Source organism: Lampris incognitus, chromosome 7 (assembly GCF_029633865.1).
Source record: "Lampris incognitus isolate fLamInc1 chromosome 7, fLamInc1.hap2, whole genome shotgun sequence".
Lineage (NCBI taxonomy): Eukaryota > Metazoa > Chordata > Actinopteri > Lampriformes > Lampridae > Lampris > Lampris incognitus.
Window position 1 is genome coordinate 5,306,836 of NC_079217.1, and position 20,678 is coordinate 5,327,513.

The 20,678-nt window shown below is 41.8% G+C and overlaps 1 protein-coding gene across 1 annotated transcript; it reads right to left on the reverse strand.

Annotated features, from left to right (window-relative positions):
- Window positions 1-7,989: 7,989 nt before the first annotated feature.
- Window positions 7,990-13,711, reverse strand: zgc:112083 (uncharacterized protein LOC550461 homolog). The gene is made up of 10 exons (XM_056283852.1): window positions 13,668-13,711; window positions 12,853-13,060; window positions 12,414-12,634; window positions 12,135-12,246; window positions 10,773-10,925; window positions 10,556-10,630; window positions 10,316-10,436; window positions 9,747-9,885; window positions 9,191-9,315; window positions 7,990-8,883 (listed from the first exon to the last, which is right to left on the reverse strand). The coding sequence occupies exons 2-10, from the start codon at window positions 13,001-13,003 to the stop codon at window positions 8,451-8,453; spliced, it is 1,530 nt and encodes a 509-aa protein (XP_056139827.1). The 5' UTR covers window positions 13,004-13,060; window positions 13,668-13,711; the 3' UTR covers window positions 7,990-8,450.
- Window positions 13,712-20,678: the final 6,967 nt, after the last annotated feature.

The following is a 20,678-nucleotide window of genomic DNA, read 5'->3' on the forward strand; positions in this document are numbered from 1 at the left end:
ACTACAGATTTTCTGTTGCCATGCATATGATTTTTCCACAAAAAAATCAAACAGCAACTGGTCAGTTTTTTGTTTTTTGGCATTTTTGTTATCAAGGAAAAGAGAGGATGCAACATGAACAAGCCTAGAAATACCTTCAGCTTTTGATAGGAGGACACATCCCTTCAAAGACAGATCTCTTTGTAACCAGCGATTAAATTTATTTTCCGCTTTTTTAATCATTGGACTAAAATTAAGAGTGCATCTGTCTTGTTGATCCTTGGTTACAAGAATTCCTAAATAACTAACCTTTTCCCTGACAGGTATATCATCAATAGAGGTTACGTCACAGCTTAAAGCAAATAACTCACATTTGTTTAAATTCAGACAGAGACCTGAAGCTTTTGAAAATGCATCAATAACTTTGACTGCAGGCTTTTCCTGCAGAGCATTTTTCAAGAACAAAGCTGTATCATCTGCAGTTGGCTTGATAAAATATTTCTACCTGCAATAGAGACCCTTCTAAGTTACTTGATTGTATATAGTGACAAAAGGCTTGTGCAACAATAAGGAAGCGGTAACCAGAGACCGGACAGCCTTGGCGTATGCCTCTTTCTAGACAGAATCTTTGAGTAGCACCGTCACTTAATTTCACAGATCAGTTCCCATTTGCATAGAGGGTTTTCACTGCATTGCAAAAGTATGTACCAAATCCACATTTTTCAAGACAATAAAAAATGAAGGGGTGTTCAACTATGTCAAAGGCTTTGTAAAAGTCAAGAAAAAATACAAAACTATCATCAGTAATCAGTTCAGAATACTCAGTAAGATCAAAAACCAGTCTTATGTTAATGGAAATGTGTCTGTTACTCATAAATCCAGATTGATTTTCATCTATAATTGAGTCCAGAACACTTTTAAACCTCGTAGCAAACACAATAGCAAACAGTTTATAATCATTATTCAGTAAACTAATGGGCCTCCAGTTGTCAATTATAAGCAAATCTTTTTTCGGTTTAGGTATTAGACAAATTACACCCTGTGTCATGCTGGTAGGAAGTGTAGATATTGCAACACTCTAAAAATACATTCAAAAGGAATGGTGCTAGCAACTCAGAAAAAGGCTTATAACATTCAGAGCTGATTCCATCATTCTCTGGTGACTTATTATTTTTTAGATTATTTATGGCATCTATAACTTCTTCAATAGTAATAGGAGAATCACAAATTAACTTATCCTTCTGGCTAACTGAATTTACACCATCCAAATATTTAGAAAATGTTGGCATAACATCCCCACTGTACTTAGATTTGTATAAAGAAGAATATTCGTAACAAAACTTTGAGATATTCTTCTTCTTATCAGTAACCGTTCCTGCAATATTCAACTGCAAGACAGAATCATACTTGGCTTGTGATTTTTCTAAATGTAAAGAAATATGCAGACATCTGCTCGCCTTGTTCTAGCCATTTCTGCCCATATCTTACAAAAGCTCCCTCTGCTTTCATTTTATACATGTCATCTGATTTGCTTTGTAACCCAGCTAATTTTAATCTGTCCTCTTCAGATACACTTTCTGGTGGGGCATTAGACAGGGATATGATTTCTGAAATAACCTCTTCTGACATTTGCCTAGATTTAGCTAGCAGGCTGCCACAATTCCTCAAGTATTTACAAATGTCAAATTTAAGGAGCTCCAAATTAGTTCCAAAAAATCCTACTCTTTCAGCTTTGTTGCAGTAGAGAGTAATAAGATTTCCCAGCTTTTGTTTTACACACTGCTGTGAATTAATAGGGAACTGTTCATTTTCCAGTAGGAGCCATTTTTTTAACCCATACTCACCAGAGAAAAAATTAATACTAATGGTTACAGCTCTGTGATCTGTTAATGGTGCTGTTAAAATACTGACTGTAATACCATCTCTATTTAAAGTTTGATGCTGTTGCCTATCCCAGCAGTCACTGGGCGGCAGGCGGGGGAGACGCCCTGGACAGGCCGCCAGGCCACCACAGGGCCGAGACACACACACACACACACACACACACACACACACACACACACACACACACACACACACACACACCTAGGGACAATTTAGTACGGCTGATTCACCTGACCTACATGTCTTTGGCCTGTGGGAGGAAACCGGAGCAACCGGAGGAAACCCACACAGACACGGGGAGAACATACAAACTCCACACAGGTCGACCCCCAAGGTTGGACTACCCAGGGGCTTGAACCCACGACCTTCTTGCTGTGAGGCATCTGCGCTAACCACTGTGCCCAAAACATTATTAAAGTAACTCTAAATATTCTATTAAACTCAGAAATGGTAATTCTCCAAGGTTGACCTCAAGACCTTCACCATCTCCTCACCATCTCTGCACCATCTCTTCACTATCTCTTCACCACCTCTTCACCATCTCTTCCCTATCTCTTCACCATCTCCTCACCATCTCTTCACCATCTCCTCACCATCTCTTCCCATCTCCTCACCATCTCTTCCCATCTCACCATCTCTTCCCATCTCTTCACCATCTCTTCACTATCTCTTCACCATCTCTTCACTATCTCTTCACCATCTCCTTCCCATCTCTTCACCATCTCTTCACCATCTCCTCACCATCTCTTCCCATCTCCTCACCATCTCTTCACCATCTCCTCACCATCTCTTCACTATCTCTTCACCATCTCCTTCCCATCTCTTCACCATCTCCTCACCATCTCTGCACCATCTCCTCACCATCTCTTCCCATCTCCTCGCCATCTCTTCCCCATCATAGTGGCAGTCCTTAACAAGCAGTTTGAGCTCTGCTACAAAGCGCTCGCATGACTCACCGCTTCCCCTGCGTCCTCTCCTGGAATCCACCTGGCGAAGACGGGGTGAGCTTCCGGCGAGAGGCACGCTGAAAACCCGTCGTAGTACGTCTTTAACACTCCAGCCTCGTCCTCCGTTAATGTCCGTGTATTACTTATGATGTCCCATCCTCGGTCCCCGACCCTCAGCGACCCTCAGCACGTCCTCCTCCGTTTTCATTTTGAGCGGCCCCGTAAACGTGACTTCCCAGTACATCCGCGTGGTAGGGACACCGGAAGCTTCCGTCTTCTTCGGTTTTTTGTTGGTTTGTTTTTTTCAAGTGGGTCCGTAGTTTAACTACGTAGTCTGACACCGTGCTGTGGCTGCCTGTCTAATAAAGAATAACGCCAGGTACACTCAGTTGTCTGGGAGTTTGAGTCTTCTGCTGGTTTAACTTCGTCTTGCTAGCTACACACTCTTGCGGTAGACCGCATGGGCCCGTTAGCGTAACCACTTCCGCTACACCGAGTTAGTGCATTATGGGTAATGTAGTCGTCGCCCCCTTCGTCCGGCGCTACTAGTTTTTTTCCCGTTTTCTTTTTTTGCGCCGTCCCGCGCCCCCCTCTCTGCCGATCCGGGGGGCGACCCGACCAGAGGAGGCGCTAGTGCAGCGACCAGGATAAATACCCACATCCGACTTCCCACTCGCAGACACGGCCAATTGTGTCCGTAGGGACGCCCGACCAGGCCGGAGGTAACACGGGGATTCGACCCGGCGATCCTGCGTTGGTAGGCAACGGACTAGACCGCTACGCTACCCGGACGCGAATTTACGAATCCCACTATGGCCACGCCAAGACCCGCCCTACTCTGTCTGTGATTGGCTAACCCCATCCCTAACCCCGCCCTAACCCCTAACCTTAACCAACCTAACCAACGGAGGCAACGAGCACTAGCCAATCAGAGGCATCGGGCCTTCGCCTGGCCATAGTAGGATTCGGGGTCTTGGCATAGTAGGATTCGTAAATTCACTACCTAGACGCCTAAACCGGCAGCAGAGTACAGTATATAAACGGTTTTAACGCACACCGTCCAACCAATTAGAAACCAGTATTCTCGGTAACCATGGTATAAAGTTTCAGTGCACACCCTCCAGCCAATTAGAAACCAGTATTCTCGGTGACCATGGTATAAACAGGTTCAATGCACACCCTCCAGCCAATTAGAAACCAGTATTCTCAGTGACCATGGTATAAAGTTTCAGTGCACACCCTCCAGCCAATTAGAAACCAGTATTCTCGGTGACCATGGTATAAACAGTTTCAGTGCACACCCTCCAGCCAATTAGAAACCAGTATTCTCGGTGACCATGGTATAAACAGTTTCAATGCACACCCTCCAGCCAATTAGAAACCAGTATTCTCAGTGACCATGGTATAAAGTTTCAGTGCACACCCTCCAGCCAATTAGAAACCAGTATTCTGGGTGACCATGGTATAAACAGTTTCAGTGCACACCCTCCAGCCAATTAGAAACCAGTATTCTCGGTGACCATGGTATAGTTTCAGTTCACACCCTCCAGCCAATTAGAAACCAGTATTCTCGGTGACCATGGTATAGTTTCAGTTCACACCCTCCAGCCAATTAGAAACCAGTATTCTCGGTGACCATGGTATAGTTTCAGTTCACACCCTCCAGCCAATTAGAAACCAGTCTTCTCGGTGACCATGGTATAAACAGTTTCAATGCACACCCTCCAGCCAATTAGAAACCAGTATTCTCAGTGACCATGGTACAAAGTTTCAATGCACACCCTCCAGCCAATTAGAAACCAGTACTCGGTGACCATGGTATAAAGTTTCAATGCACATCCTCCAGCCAATTAGAAACCAGTATTCTCGGTGACCATGGTATAAACAGTTTCAGTGCACACCCTCCAGCCAATTAGAAACCAGTATTCTCAGTGACCATGGTATAAAGTTTCAGTGCACACCCTCCAGCCAATTAGAAACCAGTATTCTGGGTGACCATGGTATAAACAGTTTCAGTGCACACCCTCCAGCCAATTAGAAACCAGTATTCTCGGTGACCATGGTATAGTTTCAGTTCACACCCTCCAGCCAATTAGAAACCAGTATTCTCGGTGACCATGGTATAGTTTCAGTTCACACCCTCCAGCCAATTAGAAACCAGTATTCTCGGTGACCATGGTATAGTTTCAGTTCACACCCTCCAGCCAATTAGAAACCAGTCTTCTCGGTGACCATGGTATAAACAGTTTCAATGCACACCCTCCAGCCAATTAGAAACCAGTATTCTCAGTGACCATGGTACAAAGTTTCAATGCACACCCTCCAGCCAATTAGAAACCAGTACTCGGTGACCATGGTATAAAGTTTCAATGCACATCCTCCAGCCAATTAGAAACCAGTATTCTCGGTGACCATGGTATAAACAGTTTCAGTGCACACCCTCCAGCCAATTAGAAACCAGTATTCTCGGTGACCATGGTATAAAAAGTTTCAATGCACACCCTCCAGCCAATTAGAAACCAGTATTCTCAGTGACCATGGTATAAAGTTTCAGTGCACACCCTCCAGCCAATTAGAAACCAGTATTCTGGGTGACCATGGTATAAACAGTTTCAGTGCACACCCTCCAGCCAATTAGAAACCAGTATTCTCGGTGACCATGGTATAGTTTCAGTTCACACCCTCCAGCCAATTAGAAACCAGTATTCTCGGTGACCATGGTATAGTTTCAGTTCACACCCTCCAGCCAATTAGAAACCAGTATTCTCGGTGACCATGGTATAGTTTCAGTTCACACCCTCCAGCCAATTAGAAACCAGTCTTCTCGGTGACCATGGTATAAACAGTTTCAATGCACACCCTCCAGCCAATTAGAAACCAGTATTCTCAGTGACCATGGTACAAAGTTTCAATGCACACCCTCCAGCCAATTAGAAACCAGTACTCGGTGACCATGGTATAAAGTTTCAATGCACATCCTCCAGCCAATTAGAAACCAGTATTCTCGGTGACCATGGTATAAACAGTTTCAATGCACACCCTCCAGCCAATCAGAAACCAGCATTCTTGGTGACCATTGTATAAAGGTTCAATGCACACCCTCCAGCCAATTAGAAACCAGTATTCTCGGTGACCATGGTATAGTTTCAGTGCACACCCTCCAGCCAATTAGAAACCAGTATTCTCGGTGACCATGGTATAAACAGTTTCATTGCACACCCTCCAGCCAATTAGAAACCAGTATTCTCGGTGACCATGGTATAAAGTTTCATGCACACCCTCCAGCCAAACATAAACCAGTATTCTCCGCCGCCATGGTATAAATTGAACTAATTAACTTCAGCAAGAGTATTTGCCGGATGTGGACAAACCATACCTGAAAATGTATCACTCCTTTGTTCTTTGCTCAAAAGAACTTGACATCATCGCCTCATACCGCAGTGAACACTTCCAAAATCTTTACCTGTCAAATACCCCCCAAATTAACTGGCCTTTGGACTTGAACAGCATTCATCAGTGTATTTTCAACAGCAGGGAAGGAGAGTCGAGTCACGTGAAACGTCTCGACTTCTCAACAAGGGGTGTTATGTGCGCTGCGGGGGTGCAGTATAGATAGGGTGTTATGTGCACCATGCTTGTTGATATATTTTGTTTCTATTTCTTATCTATATTTTATTTCTGTTTCTGTTTTCTTATCTCGATCTTGTTGGTTTTTAGTTATTAGAGCGTGAGTGTCTGTAACAGAACTCAATTTCCCCTCAGGGATAAATAAAGTATTTTGATTCTGATTATATAACAAAATATCAAGCTACACTACAATATTAGGGCAGCAAACCACTTAGACATGACTAAACCTTAATCGATTCTGATATTTGTGCATTTACATGCAAAATATACTTTACAATTTTGACATTTTTTTCATATCTTATTGTTCATGTCCCAAAGCCTGCAATTCAAATGAATGGGTTAGCACATTTTTCAAAAAAAAAAAAAATTTTTTTTAATTGGTCAACAGATATAGTCCCAAAGCCTGCGATTCAAAAAAATATGTTGATAAATATTTGAAAAAAAAATTTTTTTTTCTCAAAAATTGATCAACATATACATATATTCCCAAAGCCTGCGGTTCAAATAAATATGTTGGTATATATTTGTAATTTCTTTTTTCGAAAATTGGTCAACATATCTAGTCCCAAAGCCTGCGATTCAAATAAATATGTTGATAAATATTTGTAATTGTTTTTGCTTTATTTTATTTTTTTTTCAAAAATTGGTCAACATATACATATATTCCCAAAGCCTGTGATTCAAATAAATATGTTGGTATATATTTGTAATTTTTTATTTTTATTTTTTCAAATATTGGTCAACATATATATTCCCAAAGCTTGTGATTCAAATAAATATGTTGGTATATATTTGTAATTTTTTTTTTTTTTTGAAAATTTGTCAATGGGGAAATGAATGAAGCTACAGCTCCGATGGCAACACAACCATTAGAGGGGGTAGGTTTTCACTTTCCCTCCCTATGCAGTATATAATAAACTTAACAGTGTAACTATTCCTGCTGAATGTGGAGCTGCCAGGGAAGAGGAAAAGACGAAGGTCACAGAGGAGGTTTATGGATGTGGTGAGGGAGGACATGCAGGTGGCTGGTGCGACAGAGGAAGATGCAGAGGACAGGAAGAGATGGAAACAGATGATCCCCTGTGGCGCCCCCTAACGGGAGCAGCCGAAAGTAGTAGTAGTAGTAGTAATAGTAATAGTAATAGCAGCAGTGTAACTATTCCCCTGCTCAATTTGGCTGCCTTAAATATTGGTGAATTATCTTACAAAAATTAAAAGGAGAATTTACTGTCACAACTATGCACAGAATTTAACACAAACTGGTTGGTCAACTGGTAACAATGTATGTGAAAATGCAAAAAAGTGCTTCAAAATATAATCACAGTTAGCAATTCTATCTACAAAATAAAAACTTTTAACAAGTGACGAGTTAGAACCAATAGGTTCGCAATGCAAAAATAACACACAGAACTTACACGGTACATATTAAGAACTGAACTTTTTGCACTGAAAATCAATTTGTTCAGTATAAGGAGACATTTTCTAAGGTTGCAATACTGTAGCTTTAAACCTAAAAAAAAAAAAAAAAAGAAAACACACAAACTAGTAACTGTAAGAGACAACAGTTCATAAAAGTGCTGTATTATGATATTTCATTCAAAACATTTGTGGTTAGAATTTTCAAGTATCTCGCAGACACTACGCCCTATATTACACACCAACCTCCATACACCAGATTCAACAGAGCGGCAGTATGAACACAGCTGTAAAGAGAAGAAGTTGTTCGTTAAATGGGCTGGATGAACAGGAGGGATGTTGCCACCTGAACATATATTACAAACTCTAAATGTATGTCATAAATGTATCCAGATGAACTGATTTAATCTTCTTTGATCTATGCAACATTGGTGGCAGCAATAGCTGGCTTCAATTCCACTGTTGTCTCTCCTCAGCTACGATGCAAAATACACCTGAGACGAACCAAATAACCTCTTGTACTTCAACAAAATGAGTACAGAGGATGCAAAGTATAACTAAGGTTTAAGCCATGAGGATCATTGTCATTTGAGGGATTCACACCACATCCATGCCCAGGCCTCGAGCAACCTCAGTTAGGGCCTGGACTGCTCCTAATGTTCCACTGGAGTCACAGTCCTCCAGGGGTAATCCACTGGGCTCATCCTCAATGTGAGGAATGCTATTCATGATGCAGTAGACAGGAGAATCACTGCCACGTGGGCTGGGTTGAGACGACATGTCCTCTCCCCCAGATATCTCTGAAGAAGAGCTGGACGTGGAACAAGAGGAGGGGGAAGAGGAGCCCGCAGGAGAACCATGGCCACTCTTTGCCGAGGCAGTGGCTCTCTTGGTCTGACCACTGGTGCTGGGGCCCTTCCGGGAAACCTGGCGCCTCTTGGCCATGTTCTTCATGATCTCCTGGGTCACCTCCACTGTCTCATACCGCACCATGTTCAATTTCAGATAGCCGTCTTCATCCTCTTTGTATCTGTCCAATAAACGTATTAAACAAACAAGTCCCTTTTTTATTATACTTATACAACATTGTTTGCGAATGCATGAAAGGAAAAGGGCATCCTAGAAAAAAGGGCATACTGGTAGCATATTCACTGTGAAGTCATGTCTGAAGAAAATATATTATTGGTAAATCCTCTGTGAAGCCATATCTAAAGAAAAAGTCAGACTGCTGGTATATTCTTCATGAGGTCTTCTGAAGAAAAGGCTATATTAGTGGTATATTCACTATTATATCATATTTGAAGGTCATATTAGTGGTGCATTCACTGAATTCTTACCTAAAGCGTGAGTGCCCAGATGGCCATTTCAGCTGGTGTTTCTTCCGTAGGTGTAGGGTGAGTGTGTAACACCAGGAGAACGTCCTATCACAAATATGGCATTTGTATTTGGAGACCATGCCACCCTGTCAGTAATAATCAAATAATAATGTTATAAACAACAAAAAACAAACAAACAGAGCAATCACCATCAAGCCAGAAACAATCAAGATGACTGGAGCCTGTAAATTATGAAAGAAATAAGCTGTGAGTAAACTCAAGAGTGACTCTCCTCAGTACTGTCTGGCAACACTTCAAATTCAACTTTAACGGACAACAAAGTAAATTTGCACATACTAGAAATTTGTCATGGTGGAATGCTCATCAAGATCAAGATACAAGGACATAAATATCCATCTACTTGCCCTCCATCTGACAATATCCATCTACATAACTTAGATTCCTGAAATATCTCTGGATATCCCATTGGCAAGGAAGTGAGGAATAAGCGAATGACACAGAATGCAAAAAGCAGGAATAAAACTCCAAATAGGTAAAATCAGCGTTCATGTCAGACCTCATGTACTCTCTTGTAATGCTGGCTCATACTGTGCGCCATACGAGAGGAATAATCACATCCCTCTACTGTGCAGTGGTAGGCAGCCCCTTCGTTGTGAGTCTCCATGTGCTTCCGCAGGTCATGCCGGTTCTTGAAGCTGTGATAGTTCATAGATAGAGACAGCAACGTGCTACATTATTTCCAGATGCTCAAATTATATTATTGCATTAAAAAGGAAGAATTTAAAGCAAAGGAACCCAAAAACCAATCCAGATTGGAATCATAAACCAATGGAATTATTGTGATCAAACAGTCCACTTAAAAAGACAATTTTGGGTCTTTCATACACATGAAGCCAAAAAAATAAAAGAAAACAATGTTTTAAAAGCAAGGTAATTCAAGTAACTGAATATCAAAATCCCCAATTTTTTTCCTGCTTACTCTAGTGATACTGAACAGCAGCACCACCACCTCCGCTACCAAATAGCCACCTCTGCTATTACCTAGGCTTACTTTCACCACACTCTGAACTACTCCTCCAAGGTACAGCTGCTGACTACAGCAAACCACTTGTCTCGGAGGCCTACCTGCTCTCACAGAAGTCGCACGGGAAAGGTCGCTCATCACAATGGCGGAACTTCACGTGGATCTTCAGGGTTGCCAAAGTAGTGCAAGTCATGTCACACAAGGGACACTTGATATGATTCACTGGAAATGACAACGATGATTATGTATGTTACATATAGGGTATAATGAATTGTACACAAACTGTAACATACAGAAAAGCATCAAATATTGAAAGACATAGCTGATAAAAAAAATATTACCATGCTGACGCACATGGTCCCTCAAGAGCCTCTCGTTGGCAAAAGCTTTACCGCAATGTTCACATTTCAAGGATCCTGTTGAAATGAAATTAAAAAAAAGTAAAAACAGTAAAATGTAAATAAAAATATAAATAACAATAGATGCTGGTTTTAATTAAAACATTTCACACAGCAAAGTCTTAAGCAAGCTGCTGCAACTCAACCAGCCGTTTCTCACCTTCTGGCGTAGCCTGCCTGTGGAGGTGGTCAAAAAACTTTGTGTTGCTGGAGAACATACAGCCGCACGTGGGGCAGGCCACAACTCTCTCCTGGGTGTGGCTGCGTAAATGTTCTCTTAGACGGTACTTGATCTTGAAGAAAGCATCACAGCCTGTGATGGAAACACGATGACAGCAACAGAGCAAAAAGTTGAGTTTAGACCATCAGTGTATGTCAATGTCAATGAAGTGGTAGGTAATATAATCAACGTTTCCATCTGAATGCCAAGCAATTTTAAAAAAAACTGTTCTGAAAATTGAAAAGAATTCATATGTGAATTGGTTGCATGTTGATTAGCTTGTTTTAAGCAATCAAACAATCTCCATGTGCTCAGTGCTACAACATCAAAAAAAAGAAAAGAAAAATGAAGAATGGTGGACAAGAATTACTTCCCATTAGAGCCTTATGAAAATGCTGTATCCTACATTTAACTGAAGAATGTAACTATTATTAAAAAAAAATCACTTATCGCCCTCAAGCAAACATAAGCAACATTTTTACAATACTTGGGATATCAAAGAAAGCTGAATCAGTTCACCTGGATACGTTTATTGACAGATATGTTTCATCACTCATCTAAGTATTCTCTTCAGTCTAAACTGACTGCAGGTATCCCCACCCTTATAAACAACATAGTTGTGTAACGACCGAAACCAACAATCAGTTTCAGTTTCGCCAACAGCCACACCAACATGTGCCCTGGCTCTGCCAAATGACAGAAGCTAGGCAGGTATATGGGCTTGGCTAGTACTTTGATGGGAGACCGCCCGGGAAAAATGAGTTCCTGCCGTAAGTGGTGTTGGTGGGTCAGTAGGGGGCAGTCGTCCCTCTGGTCCTAATAAAAACAACAAATATCAAAATCCCAATGCCCCAGTGCAGTGACGGGGACATTGTGCTGTAGGCGATGCCGTCCTTCGGATGAGACGTTAAACCGAGGTCCTGACTCACTGTGGTCATTAAAGATCCCACAGCACTTATCGCAAAGAGTAAAGGGTTCCCCAGTGTCTTGGAAAAATTCCCAATCTGACTCTCTCTATCTCTCCACCTAATCTTCTCCTCATGTAATTGGCTCAATGATTCCTCCCTCTCCACCTCAAGCTGATATGTGGTGAGCATTCTGGCGCAAAATGGCTGCCGTGCATCACCCAGGTGGGTGCTACACATTTGTGGTGGTTGAAGTGAGTTACCCCCTTCAATGTGAAGCGCTCTGGGTGTCTAGAAAAGTGCTATATAGACGTAATGAGTATTATTATTATTGAGCATGCATCAAGACATGGCTAGTAAAACACTATTCATTTAACCTCCCCTTGTCCAGTCATACCTGTCCAATGGCAAAAGAAAGCCTGTTGCTGTTGTGAGAGAGGCTGCTGTTCAGTACACTGAACATGGTTGTCTACATGGCGGTAGAACCACTCAGGATTGTTAAATGTACTCTGTTGAAAGAAAAAAAAATCTTCGATTTCACATGGGTAGCAGAGTGCTAACAACAATTATTTTGAGATCTACATGAGTGTATTTCATTTAAAAAGTCTGTATCATTGATTGTGTAGCTACCAATGTGCTCTACTTAAACTCATTTTGACAGTGTATGTATACACACATCACAGTACTCCCAGTGGCAGGCAAGTGGGCCTTCAGAAACTAAGTTGTTGTTGTGTGGGTCCTGGTTGCAGCTGGGGAGGTTCGCATGGGCTGTTAGCAGCTGTGTTCCAATGAACTTCAGCTTTGCATGGTAGGTGTGAAAGTAAGCGTGGACTTCAAGTTTCTGACGGTTACCCATGGCCAAGAACTCGCAGCCGTTCCAGATACAAGCATAATCATCTAAACAAGGAGGAATAATGAACATGTACTGTAATGAAGACAAGAAGGTTATCAGATGATGTAGTGGGTGAAGGAAAAAAAAAAAGAGGAGTTATTGCTGTGTTTAGCTAATAACAGTTGACATCCCAGACTAAAAGCTTGGGTCTACTGACATTTAGACATGCTCCAAATAAAGGTCAAACGTGCACGGCACGTAAGCATGCATCCTCTTCACCCACCAAGTTCCTCCATAGCGTCTCTGTCTCCCAAATGCTCCTTCAAGTGCAGTGACATATGCTCACTCAGCTCCTCCATGGTGGTGCCCTCGAAGGTGCACGATGCCCACTCACACCTAATCAACAGGTTATTGAGATCCCTCTTCTTTGCCATGGTGACTAGAGAACACGGTGTTGCTAGTTATAGATGCTCACACCTGACCCTCACCACCTGAGAAGTAAAAAAAACAACAACACCGCCATTACAAAAATACAACTAAAAACGTGCAGCTTAACTGGTCAGGTATTACATGGCTATTACACGACACAGTAATGGCTGACATTTGGTACACGCTCCCCAGAGCTGACCTGGCTTCTTTTTACGTTACGTGCTGTGTACACGTATTGAACTTGGTAAAGGGAGCTTTGCTAGTTACTCGGCATTACAAGCCAAAGCCAGCTTGCGACTTGGTGCCCCGCCGCTCGACACTCGCCCAAACCCAAAGGGGCTGATCGCGGTTCGGGTTTATACAAAGTCAAAACCCTCAAAGTCGCCGGTTTTATACATCGGTGTTGTACACGAAGGGACGCTTGGCTCCAAACTACCGGCCCTCTAGGGAAGAGACAAAACAAACCACGTTAACTTCCCACTCCACTGTCGGCGGAGGGCGCGTAACCCCTAACAACCAGTTTACGGGACAGCGGCCCCGGGGGACCCCCTCGCAGCGCCTTCGTCCCACGGAAACAAATACAGTTTAAATAAATACGCGCCCCGAGCTCCGCATCCGGCGAAACGAAGGCGTAACTTAAAGCCACCTCGACAACATTCGCTAACTTACGGCTCCGCAAGCCAACGCCGCCACCGTCTTTCCCTCCACCGTTTGGTTTACTTCCTGTTACGCGCACACCGGAAGTGCTTTTTCTTCGCGAGTTTCGGTACAGGAAGTAGGGAGCGACGGGGGCTCGCCGTGCGGCAAAAACTCAACACTAAAACGTTGAATCGCTCGTCGTATCGACGATTAATCTTTATCGGTGTGCACACTAAGAAACAACGTTGTTGTTGTTGTTGTCTGCCTTTGTATGTGGCGCTGGGTGAACGTCCGTGTGGAGTTATTGTAGCGAATTCGGGGGGCAGTCTGGGAGACCGTCGCCAGAGCCGGGACGCGAACCCGTGTCTCCCACTCCGCAAGCAACAACGTTAACCAGTCGACTAGAGCAGTGTTTCTCAACCGGGGGTCCGCGGACCCCTAGTGGTCCGTGGTGTGATTGCAAGGGGTCCGTGAAAATAAAATATCTTTAAAAAAAAGATCCTATGACATTTATAGGAATAGGATTATTTTACTCAAATGTGACTGAGACCTTTATCTACCTAAACTATAAAGGGTAACAGGACTTTTTTCTCTAATTACATGTTTCACAAGTGTAATTTGTTGTATTTTAATAAGAGATCTCGCTCCCGTTTGCATTGTTAAAAGTTACTGCATAAGAATTCTGTTTTGTTACATATATCTGAAAGTTACTGAATACATATTCTGTTTTGTTACATATATCTGAAAGTTACTGAATACATATTCTGTTTTGTTACATATATCTGAAAGTTACTGAATACATATTCTGTTTTGTTACATATATCTGAAAGTTACTGAATACATATTCTGTTTTGTTACATATATCTGAAAGTTACTGAATACATATTCTGTTTTGTTACATATATCTGAAAGTTACTGCATAAGAATTCTGTTTTGTTACATATATCTGAAAGTTACTGAATACATATTCTGTTTTGTTACATATATATCTGAAAGTTGCTGAATACATATTCTGTTTTGTTACATATATCTGAAAGTTACTGAATACATATTCTGTTTTGTTACATATATCTGAAAGTTGCTGAATACATATTCTGTTTTGTTACATATATCTGAAAGTTACTGCATACATATTCTGTTGTTACATATATCTGAGTTACTGCGTAAGAATTCTGTTTTGTTAACTATATCTAAGTTACAACTGAAAGCTCTTATTTTTGCCCCAAAGAGTGAATAAATGCTATAATGCAATTTAAAATGTAGTTTCTACTGTTTCTATCAAACTGCAACCCCCCTCCCCCAAGATCAGGTGGAGGGGTCCTCAGGGTAGATCCAAAATACGCAGGGGGTCCAGGACCCCAAAAAGGTTGAGAACCACTGGACTAGAGGGTCAGACCCGCGAGCCAGCGGCCAGCGTGTCTTCTTATCCATGCACGTTACAATGTATACTTAACACAAAAAGAAGGGAAATGTGTGTTTGGTAGATTATTTCTTTGTTGTAACGATGCTTCTTGGCAATTAATCTTACACCGTTGGAAAGCCTGTTTATTTCCCTTTTAAATGGCGCTACATGTGTAAGGAACAGGCATTTGTGGGATGAGCAGCAGAGCTGAGCATGTGGGTTGCGCCCATGAAAAATGTGCCAAATCTTCTCTGCCAATGCCAAACAGCTTGTTTTGCTGTTGCTATTGACTCTTGTTTTGAGCTTCTGGTGCCCCAGGTGCTGACCATCAGCTGCCCTGATATCAGATTTACTGCCAAGAAGCATTGTTACAACAAAGACATCATCTACCAAACATGCATTTCCTTACTTTTTGTGCTGAGTTTAGTTCCCCCACATTGGGGCTGTCTTAAATCTTCATTACACAAATTCATAGTATACATCAAAGTAAGCAGTGTCAATCTAATCCAAGTTATAGACAGCTACAGTAATTATTTCAATGGGAATACACATCACTTTAGACTTATTCTGAAAACAGTGACTATATTAGTTGTTGTCTAATGACGATCACTTACTGAAGGTCAGAGTTTATACACCTTTACCGCTACATCGCTGGTTACACTGTAACCACCGCAGTTGATTAATGTTGCTGCACATTGTTTGCCAGCATTGCCACTCTGCTCACATTGCTGCCAAGGGTCTCAAGTGAATCCTTTTCTTAAAGTGCAATTGCAGTTTATAATTTTTCAGTGTTTGCTTTTTGTCTTGAACTGGAGCTGCTTGTTATACACCATTTTTAAAATGTAATAAAACCAATTCATTCAATATAGTAACTATAATTCTAGATTTGGTATCCTTCAGCTAGTGATCTGTGATGATTTACCATCTGGGGTTTCTATGGTGCCCCCTTCTTAGAACCGTTGAATTAAATGTAAGCTCTCTTTGTAAATTCAAAACACGACAGGTTATACCTGTCCTCTACCCATAATTACATGATGAGAGGGAGAATTGTACTCCCACAATTGCTTCAAACAAGTTGAAAACACAGTCCGAGTTACCCACAGGTACTCACCATGTCCACCATCTATATGTAGAGGAAGTTTTCTCTTGACGCTGAGGGGGAGTAAAATACGATGGGCTGTTCTTAACAAAAGAGAGGCACAACTTTTATTTTTAGATGTGAACAAGGAAATCGACTCATAGCGGACTGCATGGGTTGGGAAAGACCGAGATACCTGGACTGAAAAGGATGGAAATTCTTGAAATAATACACCTTTTGTTGGTGAAGGTGCCGTTTATTTTCCGTAAGTACAATCTGATCATAATATGTTAAAATTTGCAGATATATGGTGTAAAAGACTGCATCATATACATTATAACAAATGACTTATGAATATATATTTCTGTTTTCATTTTGCTATAGTCCTCATATAGGTATAGTTCGCTGTCCTAAATATATTTCAATCTGCAAGTGTTATAGCTCAAGACATATTCCCTTATTGCAATACATTATTTTTAGTTTCTACTATATTGATCACAAAGACGACCTAAATAAATGTATGTTATAATATTGTTGATACTGTAACCTACTAAATATTGACTAAAGATGGTTTGCTAATGTTGTTTTTACAGCTACGTTGCACTAGAAAAAAAAACTATCTCAAAAAAATTGCTTCACAAATCTATTTTGAAAAACATTAAAGACAACATTTCTCCCCCCCCCATTTACAGTTATTTCACACATGTCAGTCATATCAGTGGTGAGGTCAGAGGGAGGAAACACAACAGTTGCTCAGCCACTAAACTCTACCCGACTGAATGGGACAAGTGACAATGTTCAGACAACTCCCATTAACAACAGCTCGGTGGCCTCTGGGCTGTCACTACCCATACAATTATCTGAAAGAATGACAACAGATGAGGCAGGCGAGTCTTTCCCGGTCTCAACGCTGGCAGCGGAATTATCAACCGCTTCCAGCGCACAAACAAACTGGGCTTCGTCTTTGTTTGCCACCACCACGGTAACGGACACAGAGAATCACTCATCTTTAACGGCTCAAACTGCAGTCTCCTCCACGTCACAAAAACAGTCATCAAAATCTTTACCAAAGCAAACACCGCCTTCAAGTGCACCTGAATTACTTGTAAAAACAACTTCCTTTCCCTATGACCGACCAACACACGCAACATCGCAATCAGAGCACTCCGTCACAGGGACGGTGTCTACACCCATGACGAAGACAAGGAAGCCCACAACAATGACTTCTCCATTAACAACTGAAGTAGAGTCATCTCCAAACTTCTCACTGCTGACACGCTCAGCGGATTTGGGGCCTGTGAATGTATCTCATAATGATTCAGCTATAATTCATCATTCTGGGGAGGAACTTGAATCCTTCCATGTTGCAACTTCTCTCCAACCAACCCAAGAGTATTTTAAAACACTACCGTCTTTGACAGTAGAGTCAGAGACAACGGCGCCATTTGTTTCAAAGACGGACGAATCTTTCACAACTTCATCCACGTCCACAGATCGAGACACTTCAGAAATGCGAGTAAAGTTCTCCTCTTCCACACTAACAACTCAAAGGCCAACAACAACCAAATTATCTGATTCATTGACGGCTGTGATCTTAAATCATGTGGAGCAAACGGGAGCTGCTACGGCGGCGATGTTTTCTTTGGAAAATGGGACAAGGTCAGATTCAACTTCCCCCTTAGCAGCAAATATCTCACTTTCTCTGAGTAAAAACGCATTGACACCAGTGTCAGCAACTGTATCTTCAGTTTCCTCTCCAGCAGCATTGACATATGAAGAAGCATCATCTTTACAAACCAGAATAAGTTCTGCTGACGCTGTCACGTATTCAGCAGAGAGTGGAACAGTTCCCCTTCCCTCTAAATCTACAGGCACAGTGTCTACTGTATCTCAAGAAACTGAAGTCACAAGAAACGTAATTTTGGGTGCATCTAGTATATCTATTTCTGACATGACATTACCAATGGCTGGTTTGATTTCTTCAACCATACGAATTTACAACAGCTCAAAGTCATCGAGAGCTGCTCTGATAACAGAGGGACCTACAGCTGGATTGTTTACCTCATCCAGGTCTGCAGAGGCATTAAGGCCTCCACAAACACCTACTCAAATGGATCCATCGTTGGAAAACACATCTAAAAACTCGACGTCTGGTTTATCAACATTTACCATGACTTCAACAGGAAGTTCAGAAGCCCTCGGAACTGTGGCTTTTGCATCTGAAAATGATAACAAGAGAGGTTCAGTTTCGCCCTCGCCAATAAACTCCCATTATTCATCAAGCAGGAAAACACTGACATCTACCGTAGCATCAACATTTCTGCCTTCCACAAGAGCAGATGTGGACTCGGAAACGGCCCAAAGCTCAAATTCTGCTACTTCATTTCCTCTGATTTTAACCTCAACTACTGAAGAAGGAACATCTCTTTCACAAACAAGGACACCTTATAAAAGCTCCTTCACACTGAGCAATGCCTTACCAGAGAATGCTGGCTCTGTCCTGCCAACTGCGGAAGTCAATAAGTCCTCAAAATCAACAACTGCTCTCGCAACAAACGGGAAAACTACTCTACTGCCTTGGCTTGTGGAAGCAACCGCATCTACACAGAGTTCCTCTTACTCAACTTCATCTATGAGTAAAATCTTTCTAGATGATTCATCCAAAACCACCTCCCGCCAAGTGACAAGTTCTTCACCCCCTCATGTTAAAAATACACCTATTACATTAAATCTTGTACTAACATCTGCAATGTCTGACCCAAGTATTTTAAACTCATCAACCATCAGAAGTGTATCCTCAGTGACTTCTCCCACTTCTGGGCCAGTTTTGTCTCCACCAACATCTTCAAATACCGATGTATCATCTTCACAACCTGAGACAACTTCTACAAGTACTATCTCATTTTTAACACAACGTGAGGAGTCATCTGTCTCGAAAGTTCAAAGCACAGACGTAAAAGAGTCAACACAAAATTGTACAGGTTCAACTTCCCCCTTGCCAACAAACTCCCACCATGCAACAAATGGGGGAACTCTGACCACATCTACACAAGTATCAACATTTCTATCTTCCACCCCAGCAGATCTGGACTCGGAAACAGAGAAAATCCCAACTTCTGCCACCATTTCAAGCTCAGCTACTGAAGGGAGAGCATTACTTTCACAAACAAGGACATCGCACATAGATTCCTCCAAGACAAGCCCTGTTATAGGAACCAAAAATGACTCTGTTTTGTCAACTGCAATGCCAACAAAAACATCAAAATCAACAACTGTTCAAGCAACAAATGTGAAAACTAATCCATCTTGGTTTGTAGAACCAAGTGCATCTACAAGGAGTTCCCCTTATTCAAGTCCATTATCAAATAAAACCTTTCCGATTGATTCCTCCGCAACCACGTCCCCTTTACTAACATATTTTCAGCTCTTTGCAATCAGCAGTGCACCAACAAACAGACGAGTATCAACTTTTGATACTTCTCATCCAGCATATCTGTACTCAACAACAGAAAGGCGTATATCTTCTGTGAGTCCTGACACCTTCCAGTCATTATTATCTACTAAAAAACAGGAATCAGCTTCACAAACTGGGGATCCTTCTACAGACACTGCAACAGAAGAGCTCATCACTGGATTATTAACCACATCCAGTTCTTCGCAAGCACCAGGATTTAAACAAAGTTCTACTCAAATGGATCATTCGCTAGAAAATACACCTACAAAGTCAAATTCTGGTTTATCGACAGCTTTTAATATAAACTCAATGGTAGATTCAAAGGACCATGTAACTGGAGCTTTTTCAACTGAAAATGACAACAGGACAGGTTCAACTTTCTCCTCACTTGTAGAGCCAACTACATCTACAGTGAGTCCCTCCTCCTTGATTTCATTGTCAAGAAAAACATCACCTTCAGATTCATCCACAGCAACCTCAACCTCGGTCACAAGTTTCTTGCTTATGATCAGCAACCCACCAACTGCATCAAATCCAACATCTGTAAGTGTACCTGCAAACCCAACTTCTTTTAACTCGGCGACAGTCAGAAGTTCATCCCCCGTCACGCCTGCTAACTTAACGCCAATTTCCCGTTTGTCAACGCTTACAAGTAAAAGCACATTATCTTCACCAACCGGGACAACTTCTACAGTCACTGTCACATATCCAACACAGAGTGGAACATCATCTCTTGCCTACAAAGCCACAATCTCCAGCTCATCGCAACAAACTGCAAAGTCTACAAACATGATACAGGGAGCACCTTCTATTTCTGACGCAACATTACCAAATGCTGGTTTGATTTATTCAACAGTACATATCTACAGCAACTCAAAATCACCGACAGCTGCTCTGCCAACAGGGGAGCCTGCTGCTAGGTTAGCTAGTATGTCTACTTCTACAAAAACTACAGCGTCACTACAAAATTCCACTCAAATAGATTCCTCAATAACAAATACATCTAAAAATGCGCCATCACATTTATTGACCCCTATTACTGTGAATCAAAGGGAAAGTTCGGAAGCCTTTCAAACTGTTGCTTTTCAGTCTGGAAATGAGATGTTG